This window comes from Cervus elaphus, chromosome 14 (genome assembly GCF_910594005.1).
Source record: "Cervus elaphus chromosome 14, mCerEla1.1, whole genome shotgun sequence".
Classification (NCBI taxonomy): domain Eukaryota; kingdom Metazoa; phylum Chordata; class Mammalia; order Artiodactyla; family Cervidae; genus Cervus; species Cervus elaphus.
This window is the reverse complement of record NC_057828.1, coordinates 57,964,096-57,985,185: the sequence shown is the minus strand read 5'-3', so window position 1 is coordinate 57,985,185 and position 21,090 is coordinate 57,964,096. Positions and strand designations below refer to the sequence as shown.

Below are 21,090 nucleotides of genomic sequence, written 5' to 3'. Positions count from 1 at the left end.
GTGTGGATCACAACAAACTGGAAAATTCTTAAAGAGATGGGAATACCAGACCACCTGACCTGTCTCTTGAGAAATCTGTATGCAGATCAGGAAGCAACAGTTAGAACTGGACATGGAACAATAGACTGGTTTCAAATAGGGAAAAGAGTACATCAAGGCTGTATATTGTCATCCTGCTTTTTTAACTTATATGCAGAGTACATCATGAGAAATGCTGGGCTGGATGAAGCACAAACTGGATTCAAGATTTCCAGGAGAAATATCAATAACCTCAGATATGCAGATGACACCACCCTTCTGGCAGAAAGCAAAGAAGAACTAAAGAGCCTCTTGATGAAAGTGAAAGAGGGGAGTGAAAAAGTTGGCTTAAAACTCAACATTCAGAAAACTAAGATCATGCCATCTGGTCCCATCATTTCATGGCAAATAGATGGAGAAACAGTGGAAACAGTGACAGACTTTATTTTGGGGGGCTCCAAAATCACTGCAGATGGTGAATGCAGCCATGAAATTAAAAGACGCTTACTCCTTGAAGAAAAGCTATGACCAACCTAGACAGCACATTAAAAAGCAGACACATTACTTTGCCAACAAAGGCCCGTCTAGTCAAAGCTATGGTTTTTCCAGTGGTCATGTATGGATGTGAGAGCTGGACTATAAAGAAAGCTGAGTGCTGAAGAATTGATGCTTTTGAACTGTGGTGTTGGAGAAGACTCTTGAGTCCCTTGGACTGCAAGGGGATCCAACCAGTCCATCCTAAAGTGTTGGGAGCCACCGGGATGCACCCAGTCCGTGACAAGGTCATGGGACGAGAAAGGAACCTGCAAGGCAGCTCTTCCTCACATGGGGCTGCCCCGGGGACCCAATATGTCCCCTCCAGAGCCGCCGGGACAAGAAAGGAACCTGCAAGGCAGCTCTTCCCCTCGAGGTTGTCCCAGGGGCCCGGTATGTCCCTTTCTTCCTTCTGTCTTACTGTTGTTGGGCTTTCTATTAATTTTTGGAAATGATAATATATAGTAATAAGGCCTCGCTGGAGAAGTCCAAGCCTTTTTGGAAATGCTTAAGATTGCTCTGGCTCAGGACACGACCATAAACATCAAGTCATAAAAGAAAAGGCCACAGGTATAGTTTGGCTGCTTGTTTAAAAGAATATAATGTTCTAGAATAGAAAAGAGTAGAGGTATTTAGATTTAGAAATAGATATACTGCTTTAGTTTACTTTCTCCTTGGTTGAAAGGGTTTTCACTATTGCTATTTCCTTGCTGCTATTTGTTTATTGTTTCCCTTTCTTTAAACAACATGGGATATTATGGGTATTTTTGTAAAATTAGAAAATGGGGTATATAGGATTTTGATAGAAGATTTATATTAACCAGCTTTACTGCCATTATTTTACTATTAATAGAGGTGTTTTGCTATTTTAGAGGTGTTTTTGCTGTTTAATAGTTAATCGTTGTAAATTGAGATTTTGGAGTTTCAGGTAAAGAAAAATATCAGGTTTTTCTCATGGTACTATTTTCAGAAATGTCAAACATGTTACTGTAACCCTTCCCATGTATTGTTTTATTGTTCAAAGAATTTACACTATACCTGAGATTTGTGAAACATTGTTTTTGTTAGAGTAAGAATGTTAGGCCATTGAGGCAAGAAGATTATGTACGGGACATTTAAGTATAAACCCTGTAATCAGAAATGTTCTAGATGAATGCTTAGGGGAAAAACACGGGAAAAAAAAATATTGATGGAATCATAAACCAATATCTGATGTAATATGTGGTGACTTAAGGGGGAGGTAACATTCATTCTATAAAAACTGAGCTATCCTAAAAATAAAAAAAAAAGCTACCTCTTCTACGCAACGTCTGTGTGTGTGTCTGTCTGTCTTCTTCCTCGCCCATGCCACTCATCCCTTGGGTACTCCTGGTCCTGCCGCGGCTGGACTGTGGGACTAAAGGAAATCAGTCCTGAATATACATTGGATGGACTGACGCTGAAGCTGAAACTCCAATACTTTGACCACTTGATGCAAAGAACTGAGTCATTGGAAAAGACCTTGATGCTGAGAAAGAATGAGGGTGGGAGAAGGGGACGACAGAGGATGAGATGGTTGGATGGCATCACCGACTCAATGGACATGAGTTTGAGTAGGCTCTGGGAGTTGGTGATGGACAGGGAGGCCTGGCGTGCTGCAGTCCATGGAGTCACAAAGATCAGAGACAACTGAGCAACTGAACTGAAGGAATAAATGAATGAATGATGATGGTTCTCCTGATCTTAGAATTCCAGAACAGTAAGGTCAACAGCCATCCCCACTTTTGTCAAACAGCCAGGGAGAATCGCTTTAAACTCTTCTAAGGAAAAACAGGCTAATAACACACTAATACTCTTTAAGATATCATTCAGTTCAGTTCAGTTCAGTCGCTCACTCCTGTCTGACTCTCTGCCACCCCATGGACTGCTGCACGTCGGGCCTCCCTGTCCATCACCAACAGGGTGCAGGGGGAATGGGAAGTTACTGATTAATGGGTACAGAGTTTTGGTGGGGGAAGATAAAAATATTCTGGAGATCTTCGGTGATGAATGTTTGTACAATGACATGAATGTACTTGATGCCATTGAACTGTACATGTAAAAATAGTTAAGACGGTAAATTTTATGCTATGTATATTTTATCACAATTTTTTAAAAGTTACAAAGCTGTTTAAAGATGCTGTCCGAACTAATTTTACAGAAAGAAAGCAAAAGACTGCTGCATATAAAGTTGGCTCACCTATTTTGTTAGCCGATCGTGTTACTATTTCTGCAACATCACTGAGTCCAAGTTCATACTGCTAACCACACAACAGGCCAATAAATCAAGAGATAAGTTACTGGGACAAGGAACTGCGACCTTATTCAGAAAGTTGGCAGACAGAGAAGATGGAAACTAGTGTCCCAAAGAACTATCTTCCTGAAGTTACAATTTAGGCTTCTTTTATACTAAAACAGGAGGGAGTAGTCTTGGCTCTAGCCACTCCAGAGTGGCTGTGTTAATTTCTTCCTTCCTTCAGTCATTTACAGATAGGCCTGATCAGGATGTTTCCTGTGAACTAAATAAATTCTTTTAAACTTAATTCTCATTATCCAGAAGACAGGGTTCCCAGAAATATGCCTGTATGCTTAGTTATGCAGTCCTGGCCAACTCTGTGCAATCCCATGGACTGTAGCCCTCCAGGTTCCTCTGTCCATAGGATATTTCTTCCAGGCAAGAATACTGGAATGGGTTGTCATTTCCTCCTTTACGGGATCTTCCCAACCCAAGGATGGAACACAAGTCTCCTGCACTGGCAGGCAGGTTATTTACAGCTAAGCCATCAGGAAAGTTTCACAGAAACGTGCCATTATGTATAATTTAAGATTAACTTGTAATAGAATACAAAGGTTCTTCCATATTACAATTGCAGAAGATAACCCTCAGCTGTGGGGAGAGAAAAGAAAGGTTATCAAATGCGCTAGAGTTAGTACAAGATGCCTGCTTGACCCTGGTCCCCGAATTCTCTGATTCTACCCTAATAGGAGCTCATGCTGGTCTTCCCTGCCAGCTGGCCTCAGTCAATCCCTCCCCAGATCATAAGCCATGTTCCAAAAAACTTGAACCTCTAAAGAAAGGAGTCTGCACTCAACTTCCCTTTCCAGAAGACTCCTGTCCAATAATGTAGAGGTAAATGGCACACAGGGACATCGATTCATAAATCAACGCCATCTATTAACATACTAGCTTTGCCAAGCGAACACATACTTACTCCTTGATACTCGTCTAGGAGGACAGTAGGTGGCTGGTACTTGCCTCACTTGCTATACAAAGGAGCCCCACAAAAGGTTCATTCCAGACCCAAGGACTTTTGTTATAAACATACACTCAAAGTTCCTTGTACTACAGACTGAAAACAGCAGTTTTAACAAAATGGCAAAGCTCCGCGCTACCCACCCCCTGCTCCGGGAAAAAATTTTTAAAAATGATTTAAGCGTTTTTCACCTAAAGTTTTAATACACAATATACATATTTTAAAATATATATAAGTCCTAGACATATTCATGGAATTACAGCATTGCCATTAACAACATGATGATATGACCACTATAGCTGAGAGAAAAGAGGGATCTGCAAAATTTACACGAGGAAGGAAGAACCGGACAGAGGATGAACTGGCCGTAACTGTGGGCTTCTAGCAAGTAGCATCCTAAACTAATGGAGGATACAGGAGAAGCAGGTCGAGCGACAATTTAGAGAAAGAGACATCGGTGACAATGAACAGATAAGAAAGGGTGAAGAAAAGGAGGTGAATGAGGACAAAGGTTAAGAGGTTGCGTAAGCCGCTCAAGAAGGGAAGAACAGGTGAAGAGCGTCACAGTCCACTATCAGTATCACAACTCCGCTTCCAGATTGTTATTTTGCCCAAATTCCGTTGAATACCGCGAGAACGCTAATCTAATTAACTATCCCCGCCTTCCCGAACGCTAAAGACCCGCCCCCTGCGGCCCAGGTCCCGCCCCTCGTGTCCTCGCTGTTGGCGTCAGTGTTAATAAAGTTGCAGCGGTTTGACATTTGCGGTCGACAAGATGGCTGCCTCCATGCTCGGCTCTCTGCTGCGGATCGTCCGGCAGGTCTGGCTCGCGCCGTTATACCCTCCTTCCCTTCTCCTCTGAACTTCCAAACACACAGGTCCTCCCTCCACTGTTCTGTCACCAGGAGCGCCCAGTGCAGACCTGTTCCAGGGTTCTCTCTCTGTCCGCTTCCCTCCTCCGGCTTGATTCCGGCGAGGGCCGAGCTGCAAATGTAAATTTGTAAACTTAGAGCTTTTTTGGAAACATAGAGCTTAGGGTTATTTGTAAACTTAGAGCTGACTGGTGTTGAAAGCCTGCAGACTGCCTCCAATTTACTAGTGTAGGTGGAGACAGAAGGTGTCTGAAGAATGAGGTCCCCCAAACCTCCCAATGTTAAAAAAGAGAAGCCTAGCAAAAGAGACTTGAACAGAGCGAGGGAGGAGAGCGTGGTGGCCTGGAAGCACTTCAGGAGCAGCGAGTGGGGAACTCTGGTTAAAATCAATTAAAAGAAGGGCTGAGAATTGCCTGTTGGGTTTGCGTGCGTGCCTGCTCAGTAGCTTCCGATTCTTTGCGACCCCATAGACTGTAGCTCGCCGGACTCCTCTGTCCATGGTATTCTCCAGGCAAGAATACTGTAGTGGGTTGCCGCGCCCTCCTCCAGGAGATCTTCCTGACCCAGGGATCAAACTGGCGTCTCTTGGGACTCCTTCATTGGCAGGCGGATTCTTTACCACTGCGGCACCTGGTAGCCCCTCTGTTAGGGTTAGCAGCATGGAAATTGTTGGAACCTGCATCATAGCAGTTTCGATGGTGTGGTGGGGGTGAAAGTATTAGAGACAGAATAGGAGGAAAGAAATACATTGTATCTTTCCTACAAACTACAAACACAGACTACAAACGTAGACTAACCTTTGAAGACGTTTTGCTGCAAAAAGGAACAGAAAATTGGGTCAATAGCTGAAGAGGAGGTGGGTTAAGAGTGGGTGTTTTGTGGTGTTTTTTATTTTTAATGTGACAGAAGTCAGTGCGTGTTTCTGTGTCAAAGGGAAAGATTCTGTAGAGGGGGTAAAATAGATAATGTAGGAGAGGGAAGAATTGCTGAAGCTGTAACTTGTGCAGGCAAGAGGTGGTGAGTTTAGTGTTAGATTATTTGGTCTTCAGAACATGAACAGTTAATCTGTAATGGTGTTGTCCAATAGAAATAAAATACCAACCACATTTGTAACTTACAATTTTCGAGTAGCCAGATGAAATTAATTTTAATCAAATTAATTTTAAAGCAGATGAAATTAATTTTATTAAAATATTTTAAATACGTTTATAGAAAATATTGTATTTCAACATGTAATCTCTAAATATGATGTGTGAGATCTTACATTCTTTTTTTCATGCTAAATCTTCAAACTCAGGTTTATATTTTACACTTAGAGTACATCTTAGTTTGGATTCTAAACGTTCCACGATTAAGATGGAAAATGTAGTCCTATCAAAACTAAAATTTTTTAATGTTTGCCTTGCTTATGTTTAGATTTTTTTTAATTAAAATTAAATAAAATTTAGAATTACATTCCTCTAGTTACTTTTCAAGGGCTCACTAGTCATGTGTGGTTAGTGGCTACTGTATTGGACAGAGCAGATAGTTAATAGGAAGAGGGAATGTAGTGCATATGATTGCAGATGTTTTTTAAAAAATTTATTTTGTTGAAGTAGAGTTGATTTACAATGTTATGTTAATTTATGCTGTGCAGCAAAATGATTCAGTTGTACATATTTTTTCATATTATTTTCCATTATGGTTTATTACAGTATATTGAATTTAGTTCCCTATGCTATACAGTAGGACCTTGTTGTTTTTCCATTCTATATATAATAGTTTGCATCTGCTAATCCCAAAGGCCTTATCCAGCCCTTCCCCACGCCCCCTCCCCCTTGGCAACCACAAGCCTGTTCTATATATCTGATTATAGGTGCTTTTGATTTCATAATTGAAGAGAAAGTGAAGTCATCAGCTAAACATGGGGATGTGGGAGCAGGTGTCAGGGATTTAAAGAAAGAAGAGATGGTGTAAAATGGTCAAGAGTAGATCAGAAGAATAGTGGCAAGAATTAGAGCCAATAAGGTGAAGTGAAAGAGGGATCAGGGAGTTGAGGGTGTATGGAAGACAATATTGTGTTTATAGACCATGGAATTCAGGTGGCTCAGACTGTAAAGAATCCGTCTGCAATGTGGGAGACCTGGGTTTGATCCCTGGGTTGGGAAGATCCCCTGGAGGAGGGCATGGCAACCCATTCCAGTATTCTTGCCTGGAGAATCCCCATGGACAGAGGAGCCTGGCTGGCTACAGTCCATGGGGCAGCAAAGAGTCGGACACGACTGAACGACTAAGCACACAGGAGATAGGAAATCAAAAGCTGAGAGACAGGTGAAAAGCTGGTAGGAGCAACGGATTAAAAGTTCCAGAGGGGCTGTTATTAGGGCGTTAGAAGAAACATGCTAGAAAGAAGTGATAGAGTATGAGATACACACAATTGGATGATAGAAAACTTTCACCCACTGGGAATAAAAGACCTCCGGCATGGAAGTGAATAGGAAAAGAAGAGTGGAGGACAAAATGAATGGAGGAAAAGAGTTCGAGGAATGGAGAGATCAGGATATAATTTCACTTGTGTTGAGATCACCAGGAATTAAGACAGGAGGAGTGACAGCCAGGATTGACAGTGAAAAATGAAAGGGAGTGGTGGGGGCTGTGGTAGATGACTGCAGTGGTGGAAGAATAACCCAGCGGCACGTGAGTCACAGCTTCCTTTCAGGAAGGAGGGACAGTCTGGAAGCTGCAGTAAAGAGCAAGAAAGCTTCCTCCCAGTTGTGGGAGAAAAAGAGCTATAGGGAAAACTATTGAGCAAACATCTGGAGGAGTTGTTAAGAGCAGTTGAGGATTTAGAAGATATTGATGATGGTAGACCATGAGTTGAAGACAATCCAATGGAATAGTTTTAGGAGATGAAGAGGGGTGAGAGAGAGGGGTAGGTTAGGATGTGTACAGAACAGAATGGAAGCAATCTTAACATGTAAAGCACTGTTATAAACTGGTAAGAAAATACAATATAACAGAAATGTGGGCAGAGGAGATGTAAGAGACCAGTAAGTGTGTATTTTAAAAGTGTATTGCCTAAAGGCAATAATCAGAGAAAAAAGTTGCACAGAAAGAATAAAAAGTTCTTTGTTTTTTCTTAAATAAATAGAAACATGTTAGGAGACGGTAGAGAGAACATTATTTAGCGATAGTCTGGAAAAGAATTGAAGGCGAAAATATTTAATTTTGCTTTCTAATTCTCTCTTACTTTCAGTTTCATAGGTAACAGCAGACATTGCATTGCCCCTTCAGAATTGTTTCTTTCAGCCAGAATGACCTCCTTGGACCTTACCACTCGATCTTGTCCATTTCCTCATTTGGTTTGGAAAAACTTCACCTTCTCTCCCTTCCCCCGCTTCCTAACTGTATCAGAATTCTGTCAGGCCTTCAAAGCCTTGCCTAAGCCCTCTTTCCATGACGCGTATTTCCAGCCACTGTGACCATGGTACTCATTTGAGTCAGTCGTGAATGAAATTTCAATATCGATTTGATACATGCTGTCTTATTTCCAGGAGATGATTTTAGAGTTGTCGTATTTCCCCTTGAGACTTTGAAGCATTGAAGGCAGTTTATGTTTTGTTGATAGGTTGAAAAAAAAAATTATCTTTCTAGTCTAGTAGTCTCATTTTCAGCTTTATATTCTGTATCATGCTGTACATGTATTTCTAAAACGGCGGTTATAAGAGGCCATCATCATTCCCCATAGCTGTAATGTAATGAACATAATAAAGTATCTGCTCTGGTTTGGGAAAGACTTGAGTTTCTAATGGCCTATACTCTGCGTGTACCGTTAGAAGTGTTGGCTCTCACCATGTAAACATGTGACAATGAGGAACCCTCTGTCTTGTTACTGGACAACTCACGCTAAGAAATGAGTTCTGAGTGACAATTTCAAAGTACCCATTGACCCAGCAGTTCTGCTTCCAGGAATTTATCCTACTGATATATACAAATATATATGAAATGATTTACATAAGACATTATTCATTGCAGCATTGTTTATAATGATAACTGGTGAGGTATGGTCTAGTTATCCACCAGTAGGTCACAGGATAATAAATCATGATGCATCTGTGGGGAGGAAGAAAGTTCTCAGCTGGAGCCCTTGTGTCAATAGCAAGAGAAAAGCATACAAATTTGTAAGTTTTACCCAACACAGGAGTTTTCATAAGGAAAGCCGAACCAAAGGAGTTAAACCTAAGTGGGTTTTGTGCGAGGGTTAATGAAGCCTGGTAAGTCATGGGAAAATGTGGTAAGACTAAAGGCATGAGCTATGTGTAGAAAACTAGAGGAAAGTTAGCGTGGCCTGTTATTCAGATTCTTCTCAGTGTTCCTCAGGCTTCAGAGATAAGGATGCTTCTTTTATACCCTGGGTATACAGAGGAACCCTCTCGTGAGGGTCTTGTGACCTGTTTCAGGGGAAGGGTCAGAAAGTCCTTCATGCACCTGCTGTTTCTCAGATTCCTTTTGCTTGAAATAAACAGTATACCAAAGGAGCCCTATTTTGAGATAGTGTCTCCTGAACCTGGTCACTTCCATATAGTGGAATATTATGCAACCTAAAACAATATGGAAGCTTTTAAACATGGATATAGAAAGAGCTCTAAAATCTATTGTTAAATGGGGAAAAAAAATGGGTAGGGAAAGAAACATGGGAGAGGGAGTGTGTATGTGTATTTTATAGGCAAAAATCTCTGGAAGGCTACAGAAAAGAAATTAGTAACTGGTTACCTCTGGGATAGGGGTATGGTCACTGGGCAGGTAAGGGATGATGTGGGAGGATGAATCCACTTTGTGTCTTTTTTTTATTATTATTTTTTATTATTTTTTTTATTGAACTGTAGTTGATTTACAGTATTGCTTATATTTGGTGTTGTGTGTGTGTTCCTTTTCTTAATTCTTTTCCATTATAGGTTATTACAAGATACTGAATATAGTTGCCTGTGCTATACTCTAAATTCTTATTATTTTATACATGCTAATGTGTATCTGTTAATCCCACACTCCTAATTTATCTCTTCTTCCTCCCTTCCACTCTGATGATCATAAGTTTGTTTTCTGTATCTGTGAGTCCACTTCTATTTTGTAAATAAGTTCATTTGTATCATTTAAAAAAAAATTCCATATGTAAGTGATATCATGAGTCTTTGATTTTTTTCCTTAAAATGATGATCTCTAGATCCATCCATGTTGCTGCAAATGGCCTTATTTCATCTTTTATGGCTGAGTAATATCCCATTGTGTGTGTGTGTACACCCCACATCTTTATTATCCATCTGTGAGGGACACTCAGGCTGCTTCCATATCTTGGATATTGTAAATAGCGCTGCTGTAAACATTGTGGTGCATGTATCTTTTTGATTTAGAGCTTTTTCCGGATGCATGCCCAGGAGTGGAACTGCTGGATTATATGGTGACTCTTTCTAGTTTTAAGGAATGTTTTCCATAGTGGCTGTACCAATTTGCATTCCGACCAACAAAGGAGGAGAGTTCCCTTTCCTCCACACCCTCTCCAACAATTGTTATTTGTAGACTTTTTGATAGTGGCCATGTTGACCTGTATAAAGCGATACCTCACTGTCGTTTTGATTTTCATTTCTCTAAGAATTAGCGACATTGAATATCTTTACATGGACAGAGGAGCCTGGCTGGCCATGGTCCATGGCATCGCAGAGAGTCAGACATGACTGAAGTGACTCAGCACGCACGCACATGTACCTGTTAGCCATCTGTATGTCTTTGGAGAAATGTCTATTTAGGTTTTCTGCTCATTTTTTAATTAGATTAAAAATTTTTTTATTGGAGTGTAATTGATTGACAGTGTTGTGATAGTTTCTGCTGGACAGCAAAGTGAATCAGTTGTGCATATACATATGTCCAGTCTTTTTTAGGTTCTTTTCCCATATAGGTCCTTCCAGAGTATTGAGCAGAGTTCCCTGTGCTATGCAGTAGGTCTTTATTAATTATGTATTTTGTATATAGTTATGTATATGTGTCAGTTCCAGTCTTCCAATTTATCCCTTCCCTCCACCCCCCCAAACCGTAAGATTTCTTTCTACATGTGACTGTTGTATAAATAAGTTTATACGATATTTTTAGATTCCACATATAAGTGGTATCACAGGATGTTTGTCCTTCTCTGTCTAACTCACTTCACTGAGTATGACAGCCTCTGGGTCCATCCATGTCTCTGCAGTTGGCAGTATTTCATTCTTTTTTATGTAATATTACATCATACATACATACACATATATGTACCACAACGTCTTTATCCATTCCCTTGTTGATGGACATTTAGGTTGCTTCCATATCCTGGCTATTGTAAATAGTGCTGCAGTGAACATTGGAGTGCATGTATCTTTCTGAATTATGGTTTTCTTCAGGTATATGCCCTGGAGTGGAATTGCTGGATCGTATTGCTGGTAATTCTGTTTTTAGATTTTTAAGGAAACTGCATGCTGTTCTCCATAGTGGCTATACCAGTTTACATTCTGACCCAGCAGTATAGGAGGGTTCCCTTTTCTCCACATTCTCTCCAGCACTTACTATTTGTAGGCTTCTTGATGATGGCCATCCTGACTGGTATCAGGTGATAACTCATTGTAGTTTTGATTTGCCTTTCTCTGAGAATTAATCATGTTGAGCTTTTTGTGTGCTTTTTGGCCATCTGTATGTCTTCTCTGGAGAAATGTATATTTAAATCTTTTGCCCATTTTTTAATTGGGTTGTTAGTTTTTATGTTAGTGAGCTGTGTGTGCTGTTTGTATATTTTGGAAATCAAGCCCTTGTCAGTACCATCGCTTGTGAATGTTTTCTCCCCGCCCATGAGTTGTCTTTCTGTTTATAGGTTTCCTTTGTTGTGCAAAACTTTATAAGTTTGACTTGGTCCCAGTTGTTTAGTTTTGTTTTTATTTCCATTATTCTAGGAGATGGGCCCAAAAACATATTGCTGCAATTTATGTCAGAGACAATTTATGTCAAAGACTGTTCTGCCTATATCTTCCTCTAGGAAAATGTAGCAGTGCAGCTTTTCCTGGGACCATTTCCTGGAGAGATTGTCTTTTCTCCATTGTATATTCTTTGTTTGTCCTAGATGAATTCACCCTAGTGCAGGGGTTTATTGCTGGACTTACAGTCCTGTTCCATTAATCTGTTTTTGTGCCAGGACCATATTCTATTGATTACTGTAGCTTTGCAGTATTGTCAGCAGCCAGGGAGTCTGATTTCATCTATCTCCATTTTTCTTTGTCAAGATCACTTTGGCTATTCAGGGTCTTTTATAATTCCAAACAAATAAAAGATTTGTTTTAGTTTGTGAAAAATACCACTCATAATTTGATAGGGATTGCATTGAGTCTATAGATTGCCCTGGATAGTATTAGTAATTTTCACAATAAAATTGTTAATTTTCACAATATTGATTCTTCCAATCCAAGAACATGGTATATTTTTCCATGTGTTGTGCCATCTTCAGTTTCATCAAGGTCTTACAGTTTTTGAAGTACGGGTTTTTGCCTCTTTTGGTAGGTTTTATTCTTGTTTAGTTGTGTTTTTTTAGTTTATTTAGTTTATTCTTGCTAAGTTGTGTCCAACTCTTTTGAGACCCCATGGACTATAGCCCACCAGGCCCCTCTGTCCATGGGATTTCCCAGGCAAGAATACTGGAGTGGAAAAAAAAAAAAGAATACTGGAGTGGGATGCCGTTTCCTTCTCCAGAGGATCTTCCTGATGGTGGGATTGAACCCATGTCTCCTGCATTGGCAGGTAGGTTCTTTACCACTGAGCCACCAGGGAAGCCCTCAGCAGATTTGAAGTGAACTGAAAGGGGCTCAGTTGTGTCTGGCTCTTTGTGAACTATACAGTCCATGGACTTCTCCAGGCCAGAATACTGGGGTGGATAGCCTGTCCCTTCAGTGCATCTTCCCAACCCAGGGATCAAACCCAGGTCTCTCGCATTGCAGGCAGAGTCTTTACTATCTGAGCCACAAGGGTGGTATTTTATTCTTTTTGATGCAATGATAAATAGGGTTGTTTTCTTAATTCTCTTTCAGATTTTTTGTAGTTAGTGTAGAGAAATGCAACAGATTTCTGTGTATTAATTTTCTATCCTGCAACTTTATCAAGTTCATTGATGAGCCTCAGTAGCTTTCTAGTGGCATCTTTATGATTTTCTATGTGTAGTATCATGTCTTCTGTAAACAGTGGCAGTTTTACTTCTTCCTTTCTGATTTGGATTCCTTTTTTTCTTTTCTGATTTGGCTAGGACTTTAAAATTTTTATTGATTATTTCTGATCTTAGAGGAAATGTTTTCAGCTTTTCACCATTGAGTATGATGATGTTAGCTGTGGTTTTATTGCACTGAAATGTGTTTTCTCTGTGCTCACTTTCTGGAGAATTTTTATCATAAATGGATGTTGAATTTCTTTTTCTTATTTAAAAATTATTTGTTTTTAACTAGAGGGTAATACTTTACAGTGTTCTGTGGGTTTCTGCCATTCGTCAACATGAATCAGCTGTGGGTGCACATACGTCCCCTCCCTCTTGAACCTCCCTCCCACTCTAGGTTGTTTCCGTGCACAGGTTGAGCTCCCTGCATCATATAGCAAATTGCCCCTGGCTATCTGTTTTACATATGGCAATATATATGTTTCAGTCCTACAGTCTAAATTCGTCCCACCTTCTCCTTTCCATGCTGTGTCTGCAAGTCTGTTCTCTGTGTTGCTTCTCTATTGCTGCCTACAAACAGGGTCATCAGTACCATTTTTCTAGATTCCACATATATATGTGTTAATATACAGTATTAATATTCTGACTTACAGGCTCTAAGTTCATCCACCTCACTTGAACTGACTCAAATTCAATCCTTTTGTGGCTGAGTAATATTCTGTTGTATATATGAACCACAACTTCTTTATCCATTCATCTGTCAGTGGACATGTAGGTTGCTGCCGTGTTCTGGTTATTGAAAATAGTGCAGGAGTGAACATTGGGATACATGTGTCTTTTAGAATTGTGGTTTTCTCAGGGTATATGCCCAATAGTGGGATTGCTGAGTCATATGGTAGTTTAGTTTTTAAAGAAATCTCCATATTGTTCTCCACAGTGGCTATATTAATTTACATTCCGACCATCAGTGCAAGAGGGTTTCCTTTTCTCCACATCCTCTCTAGCATTTATTGTTCATAGATTTTTTGATGGTGGCCGTTCTGACTAGTGTGAGGTAGTACCTCATTGTAGTTTGATTTGCATTTCTCTAATAATAAGCAATGTTGAACATTTTTTTTTCATGTGTTTATTAGCTATCTGTATATCTTCTTTGAGAAATGTTTGTTTAGGTCTTCTGCCCATTTTTTGATTGGGTTCTTTGTTTTTCTGATATTGAGCTGCATGAGCTGCTTGTATATTTTGGAAATGAATCCTTTGTCAGTTGCTTCATTTGCAATTATTTTCTCCCATTCTAAGGGTTGTCTTTTCACCTTGTTTATGGTTTCCTTTGCTGTGCAAAAATTTTTAAGTTTAATTAGATCCTGTTTGTGTATTTTTGTTTTTATTTCCACTACTCTAGGAGGTGGGTCATAGAGAATCTTGTTGTGATTTATGTCAAAGAGTATTCTGCCTGTGTTTTCCTCTAGGAGGTTTGTAGTTTCTGGTCTTACATTTAGGTCTTTAATCCATTTTGAGTTTCTCTTTGTGTACAGTATTAAGAAGTGTTCTAATTTCATTCTTCTACATATAGCTGTCCAGTTTTCACAGCACCAGTTATTGAAGAGATTATCTTTTCTTCATTATATAGTTTTGCCTCCTTTGTCAAAAACAAGGTGCCCATAGGTACATGAGTTTATTTCTGGGCTTTTTATTTTGTTCAATTAGACTATATTTCTGTTTTTGTGCCAGTACCATACTATCTTGATGACTGTAGCTTTGTAGTATAATCTGAAGTCAGGAAAGTTAATTCCTCTAACTCCATTCTTCTTTCTTATGATTGCTTTGAGTATTTGGGGTCTTCTGTGTTTCCATATGAATTGTGAAGTTTTTTGCTCTAGTTCTGTGAAAAATGCCATTGGTAATTTGATAGGAATTGCATTGAATCTGTAGATTGTTTTGGGTAGTATAGTCATTTTCAGTGTTTATTCTTCTAATCTAGGAACATGGTATATCTCTCCATCTGTTTATGTCATCTTTGATTTCTTTCATCCATATCTGATAGTTCTCTGAGTACAGGTCTTTTGTCTCCTTAAATAGGTTTATTGCTAGGTATTTTATTTTCCTATTGCAATGGCGAATGGGATTAATTCCTTAATTTCTCTTTCTGATTATTCATTGCTAGTGTATAGTAATGCAAGGGATTTCTGTGTATTGATTTTGCAGCCTGCAACTTTGCTAAAATTACTGATTAGCTCTTGTAATTTTCTGATAATATCTTTAGAGTTTTCTATGTGTAGTATTGTGTTATCTGCGAACAGTGAAAGTTTTACTTATTTTCCAGTCTGGATTCTTTTTATTTTTCTTCTCTGATTGCCATGGCCAGCATTTCCAAAACTATGTTGAGTAATAGTGGCAAGAGTGGGCACACTTGTCTTATTACTTATCTTAGAGGAAATACTTTGTTTTTCACCATTGAGAATGTTTGCTGTGGGTTTATCATATATGGCCTTTATTATGTTGAGGTAGGTTCCTTCTGTGTCCATTTTCTGAAGAGTTTTTGTCATAAATTGGTGCTGAATTTTGTTAAAAGCTTTCTCTGTATCTATTGAGATTTTCATATGATTTTTATCTTTTAATAATGTGGTATATCATATTGATTGACTTGTGTATATTGAAGAATCCGTGCATCCTTGGATAAACCCAACTTGATCCTTAATGTGTTGTTGGCTTCTGTTTGCTAGAATTTTGTTGAGAATTTTTGCATCCATGTTCATCAGTGATACTGGCCTGTGATTTTCTTTTTTTGTGATGTCTTTATCTGGTTTTGGTATCAGGGTGATGGTGGCCTCATTGAATAAGTTCAGAAATGTTCTTTCCTCTGCAATTGTTTGGAATAGTTTCAGAAGGATTGGTGTTAACTCACCTCTGAATGTTTGGTAGAATTCTTCTGTGAAGCCATCAGTTCCTAGACTTTTCTTATTGGCAGTTTTTAAATAATTGGTTTTATTTCAGTATTAGTAATTTTCTGTTTCCTCCTGGTTCAGTCTTGCGAGATTATACCATTCAAAGAATTTGTCCATTTCAATTAGGTTACACATTTTATTGGGACATTGTTGCTCATACTAGTCTATTATGATCCTTTGTATTTCTGTGGTGTCGGTTGTAACTTTTCCTTTTTCATTTATGATTTTACTGATTTTGGCTCTCTCCCTTTTTTTCTTGATGAGTCTGAAGATTTGTAAATTTTGTTTATCTTAAAAAAAAAAACAAAACCTGCTTTTACTTTCATTGCTCTTTTTTATTGTTTAGTCTCTTAATTCGTTTGTGCCCTGACTTTTATGATTTCTTCTACTAAGTTTGATTTTTATTTCTTCTTCTTTCGCTGGTTGCTTTAGGTGTAATGTTAGGTTGTTTATTTAAGATTTTCTTGTTTCCTGGGATAAACTTGTATCACTATTAACTTCCCTCTTAGAAGTGCTTTTGCTATATCTCATTTTCATTTGTCTCCAGATATTTTCTGATTTCTTCTTTGACTTCTTCAGTGATTCTTTGATTGTCTAATAGCATATTGTTTTATCTCAGTGTGTGTGTGTGTGTGTGTTTTTCCATTTACTTGATTTCTAGCTTCATAGCCTCATGATAGAAGATGCTTGATATGATTTCAGTTTTCTCAAACTGACCACCATCTGCTCTGTGCCCCTGCATGGGATCTATCCAGGAGGATGTTCCAAGTGCACTTGTAAAGGATGTGTATTCTGTTTTGGGCTTGAATGCTCTATAAATATCAGGTCTGATGTGTCATTTAAGGCCTGTGTTTCGTTATTTATTTTCTGTCTGGATGGTCTATCCAGACAGATATTTGTGGGGTGTTATAAGTGGGGTGTTATACCCCATTGATATAAGTGGGGTGTTAGTGTCCCTCACTATTATTTTGTTACTGTCAATTTCTCCTTTTATGTTTTTTAACATTTGGCTTATCTATTGAGGTGCTTCTATGTTGGGTCAATATATATTTATAGTTGTTATATATTATTCTTGGATTGATCCCTTGATCATTATATAGTGTCCTTTGTCTCTTATAGCCATCTTTAAAAAGTATATTTTATCTGATGTGAGTATTGCTATTCCAGCTTTTATTTGATTTCCCCTTGCATGAAATGCATTTTTCCATCCTGTCTCTTTCATTCTGTATTTCTTGAGAAGTGGGTCTCTCATCAACAGCATATTTATGGATCTTCTTTTTATATTCATTCAACCAATCTATGTCTTTTGGTTGGAGTATTTAATCTGTTTACATTTATGGTAATTGTCGATATATATATTCTTACTGCCATTTTGTTTACTGTGTTGGATTTGTTTTTGTAGGTCTTTTTTCTCCCTTTACTCTTTTGTTCTCTTGTGATTTGATGACTGTCTTTAGTGTTATATTTGGATTCCATTTTCTTTTTTGTATGTATATTGTAGACTTCTGGTTTGCTGCAATTACCATGAGGTTTTATATTGGAATGTGTATTTATACGTACTTGTTGTAAGTTGACCTCTTATTTTCTAATGCATTTTAGGTACTCTGCATTTGTACTCTCTTCCCCTCATGATTACTATTCTTTATTTTATATTTTACATCTAGTTTTGTGTAACCCTTAACTGCTTGTTGTGGATACAAATGGTTTTACTACTTTTGTCTTTTAACCTCCCTACTAGCTTTATGCATGGATGATTTCCTACGTTTATTGTACGTTTACCTTTACCAGTGAGTGTTTCCATTTTGTCATTTTCTTGTTTCTAGTTGTGTCCTTTTCTTTTCTGCCTCTTGAAGTTTCTTTAGCAGTTGTTATAAAGCTGGTTTTGTGGTGCTGATTTTCTTAGCTCTTGCTTGTCTATAAAGCTTTTGATTTCTCCATCAAATCTGAATGAGACCCTTGCTGAGTACAGTATTCTTGGTTTTAGGTTTTTCTCTTTCATCACTTTAAGTACATCATGCACATTCTCCTGGCCTGCAGTTTGTGCTGAAAAATCAGTTGGTAGTTTAATGGGAATTCCCTTACAAGTCATTTGTTGCTTTTCCCTTTTAAGTCTGTCCTTACCTTTAATTTTTGTCATTTTGATTACAATGTGTTACGGTATATTTCCTTTGTGAATTAATCCTGTATGGGACTCTCTCTGCTTTTTGTACTTGGGTGTCTGTTTCCCTTCCCAAATCACAGATGTTTTCAGCTATTGTTTCTTCAAATATTTTCTCAGACCCTTTCTCACTGGGATCCCTATAATGTGAATGTTAGCATGCTTCCTGTTATCCCAGGGGTCCCTTAATCTGGCCTCATTTCTTTTCATTCTTTCTTCTGTTACATGGCAGTGATTTCCACTCCTGTGTCTTCCAGTTTACTGATCCATTCTTCTGAATCATTGAGTCCACTACTGATTCCTTCTATAGTGTCCTTCATTTCAGCTATTGCATTCTTTAATTCTGTTTCATTGTTCTTTGTATTTTCTAATTCTTTTTTGAAAGTTTATAATTTCTTGCTCTCTGCATCTGTGCTCCTGCCGAGTCCTTTGATTGTCTTTACTATCATTACTCTGAACTGTTTCTTGGGTAGATTGCCTACCTCCACGTCACTTAGTTGTTCTTATGAGGTTTTATCTTGTTCCTTCGTCTCAAATATATTCCTCTGTCACCTCATTTTATCTCAAGTGCTGTTTGTCTTTTATGTATGTGGTAGGTTGGTCACGTTTCTTGACTTTGGAGAAGTGTTCCTCTGTAAGACGTCTTTTGCATCCCAGCAGTGCTCACCCAACAATGGCCAGGGGCCAGGTAGTCCCAGGGTAGTGTCTGGCCTGAATTTGCAGATTATTCTGTGGGTTGCGGAACAGTAATTTTCTTTCTTTGAGGGGCTGGTGCTTGTCCCCTGGTGGGTGGAGTTGGGTTTTGATCCTCTGGCAGATCCTGGGTCTGACTCTCCTTCACTTATTCCTTTTCTCCTTTAGATGGTTCCTTCATCAGCTTCAGGCCAAGTTCGAAGTTACTATGTCAATTGGAGAATGTTGCGTGATGTAAAGAGAAGAAAAATGGCCTACGAGTATGCAGATGAGAGGCTACGGATCAATTCTCTCAGGAAGAATACTATTCTTCCAAAAAACCTTCAGGTTAGCTAATTAGGATGAGTATCTGCCAGAAAATCATTAACTCAAATCACTTCATACTGTTTGTTGTAACTTAGTATACTTTGTGAAGACTAGAATCTAGTTTTCCTGGTCAACATAAACACCATTGAAACTTTTGATTAGTTTCAAATGAAAAAATTATTCATTCTTAACTAGCCTTTCAGCCATTTCATTAGGTGATACTTAAAAGGTACTGAGGCATGGTGACCACACAGAAATTGGATAGTTATTTTGACCCATGGTGTCTCTCTAGTTCATCCCAGTCTTTCAGCGTGCCCAGCATATGACCTACACTATTCCTTATCGAAGGCCATCCCTAAGCCTGTTTCTGAATTCCTTTACCCATGAGGTGGCCTTCATATAGGTTTGACTTCTTGTCATACTGTTTAACTTGAAAAAGAGAATGTCAGCTCAGGCTTCCTGAAGCATAAGTCCTGTACCAAATTGTTAGCATAAAATACCTGCATTCAAGAGTCTTATCAGAGACTATAACTCATACTCAAGGCCATGAAACTTATCAAAAGCTCAGAGTAAAAATTATTTCATTCATTTAAATTTGAAGAATAATATACAGGCTCTTCATTATCATGGATTCTTTTTAAATCTTATCTAAATTCGGCCAGATAAGCAGAAAATGGAGTGCCTTGGACCACTGTGTTACAGCTTTTATTGTAATGGCATTAAGCTACTCGCCTATATTTAGGCAGTAATAAGTGGCTCCTGAGAAACAAAGCTTAAGATGTTAGGGAGGACAAATTTATGAAGACCTCCATGAAGAGTCTCCAGTTTGAGAACCATCAATAGATGTGCAGAGCCTCTGTGAATCCTGGGAACTTATATGGCTGTTTGTTGCCTGCCAACTGGCTTACAAGGTGAATTTCTGTCCCAGTGCTAATGAATTTACAGGCTCTCACAGAATGCTCTTTTGTTTCATTTTCCCTTTGCCTAGTTTCCTCGTTTGCTATACATATCGATTTTCTCAGTGAAGCTGGGACAGTCATTTGGGGAGACAACAGAAGTGCATGCATGTATTTTCCAAAAGAGAAATGAGAATGTTATCCTTGAGGTCAGGGACCGAAAGGAGGGAGAGGGAAGGCTTGGGTACTGATACTGTTTCTTAGGCTAGTTGCTGGTTACACAGCTGTTTTCTATTGCTGAAAACTTTTTGAGCTTTACACTTAGAGTTTGTGGATTCTTGATTTTGTTTGTTAGGTTTCAATTTAATTTTGAAAAATTACATTGCGAGTATGTCAAACAATTCTGTCATTTTTCTTTTTGGCCTGTTTCTACTCAGTAAAATTCATCATAGTATCCAGGGTTGTTTTGCCGAACTTGGTTGCATTGATGAATCTAGCCTTTTGTGTTCTCTTCCTCTGAGCATTGACTCATCATCTAGAATTAGTAAATGCATGTGATCTGTGTGAATAATGTTGTGACTTCCCTTAGGAGGTGGCTGATGAAGAAATCGCTGCCCTTCCCCGGGACAGCTGCCCCGTTAGAATCAGAAATCGATGTGTTATGACGTCCCGCCCACGGGGTGTAAAGCGGCGCTGGAGGCTCAGCCGTATCGTCTTCCGTCACTTAGCTGATCACGGGCAGCTGTCTGGGGTCCAGCGAGCAATGTGGTGATCATCTCCAGAAGCTACTGACCTTGCAGGAAAACCATTGAGGCAAGAAGAGACTTTTCTAATAGATAAAAACCTGGTTTTTATTTGAGTGTTCTGTCAGTGAATAATATTTTTCTAAATATATTGTTCCCAAGCATAGTGCAAAGAGTAATTAAAAAAAAGCTTGTGAAAATATGTTCTGTATGGTTGTCTTTTCCTTCAAGTTCAATCTTTTAGCAACATGTAAGTGTTCCTGTATTTTTTTAAAGAGTGTTACTTCATCCAGCAGTATTATCTTGCTTGTTGACATGTAGCTCATGTGTGGCAATTATTAATCCTGGGCTGGCTACCCAGATCTGCACAGCTCACTTTTAGTTGGTTGTGAAGACGGACAGTACATTGGAAGGTAAATGTGATGTTCTGGATTATCTAACTAATCTTTGTGTGATGGCTGAACCAAT

General features: G+C 38.8%; 1 protein-coding gene across 1 annotated transcript; it reads left to right on the top strand.

Moving 5' to 3' along the window:
- Positions 1-4,502: 4,502 nt before the first annotated feature.
- MRPS14 (mitochondrial ribosomal protein S14) lies at positions 4,503-20,824 on the top strand. The gene is made up of 3 exons (XM_043924174.1): positions 4,503-4,644; positions 18,846-19,004; positions 20,469-20,824. Exons 1-3 carry the CDS (start codon positions 4,600-4,602, stop codon positions 20,649-20,651), a joined length of 387 nt encoding a protein of 128 aa, XP_043780109.1. The 5' UTR covers positions 4,503-4,599; the 3' UTR covers positions 20,652-20,824.
- Positions 20,825-21,090: the final 266 nt, after the last annotated feature.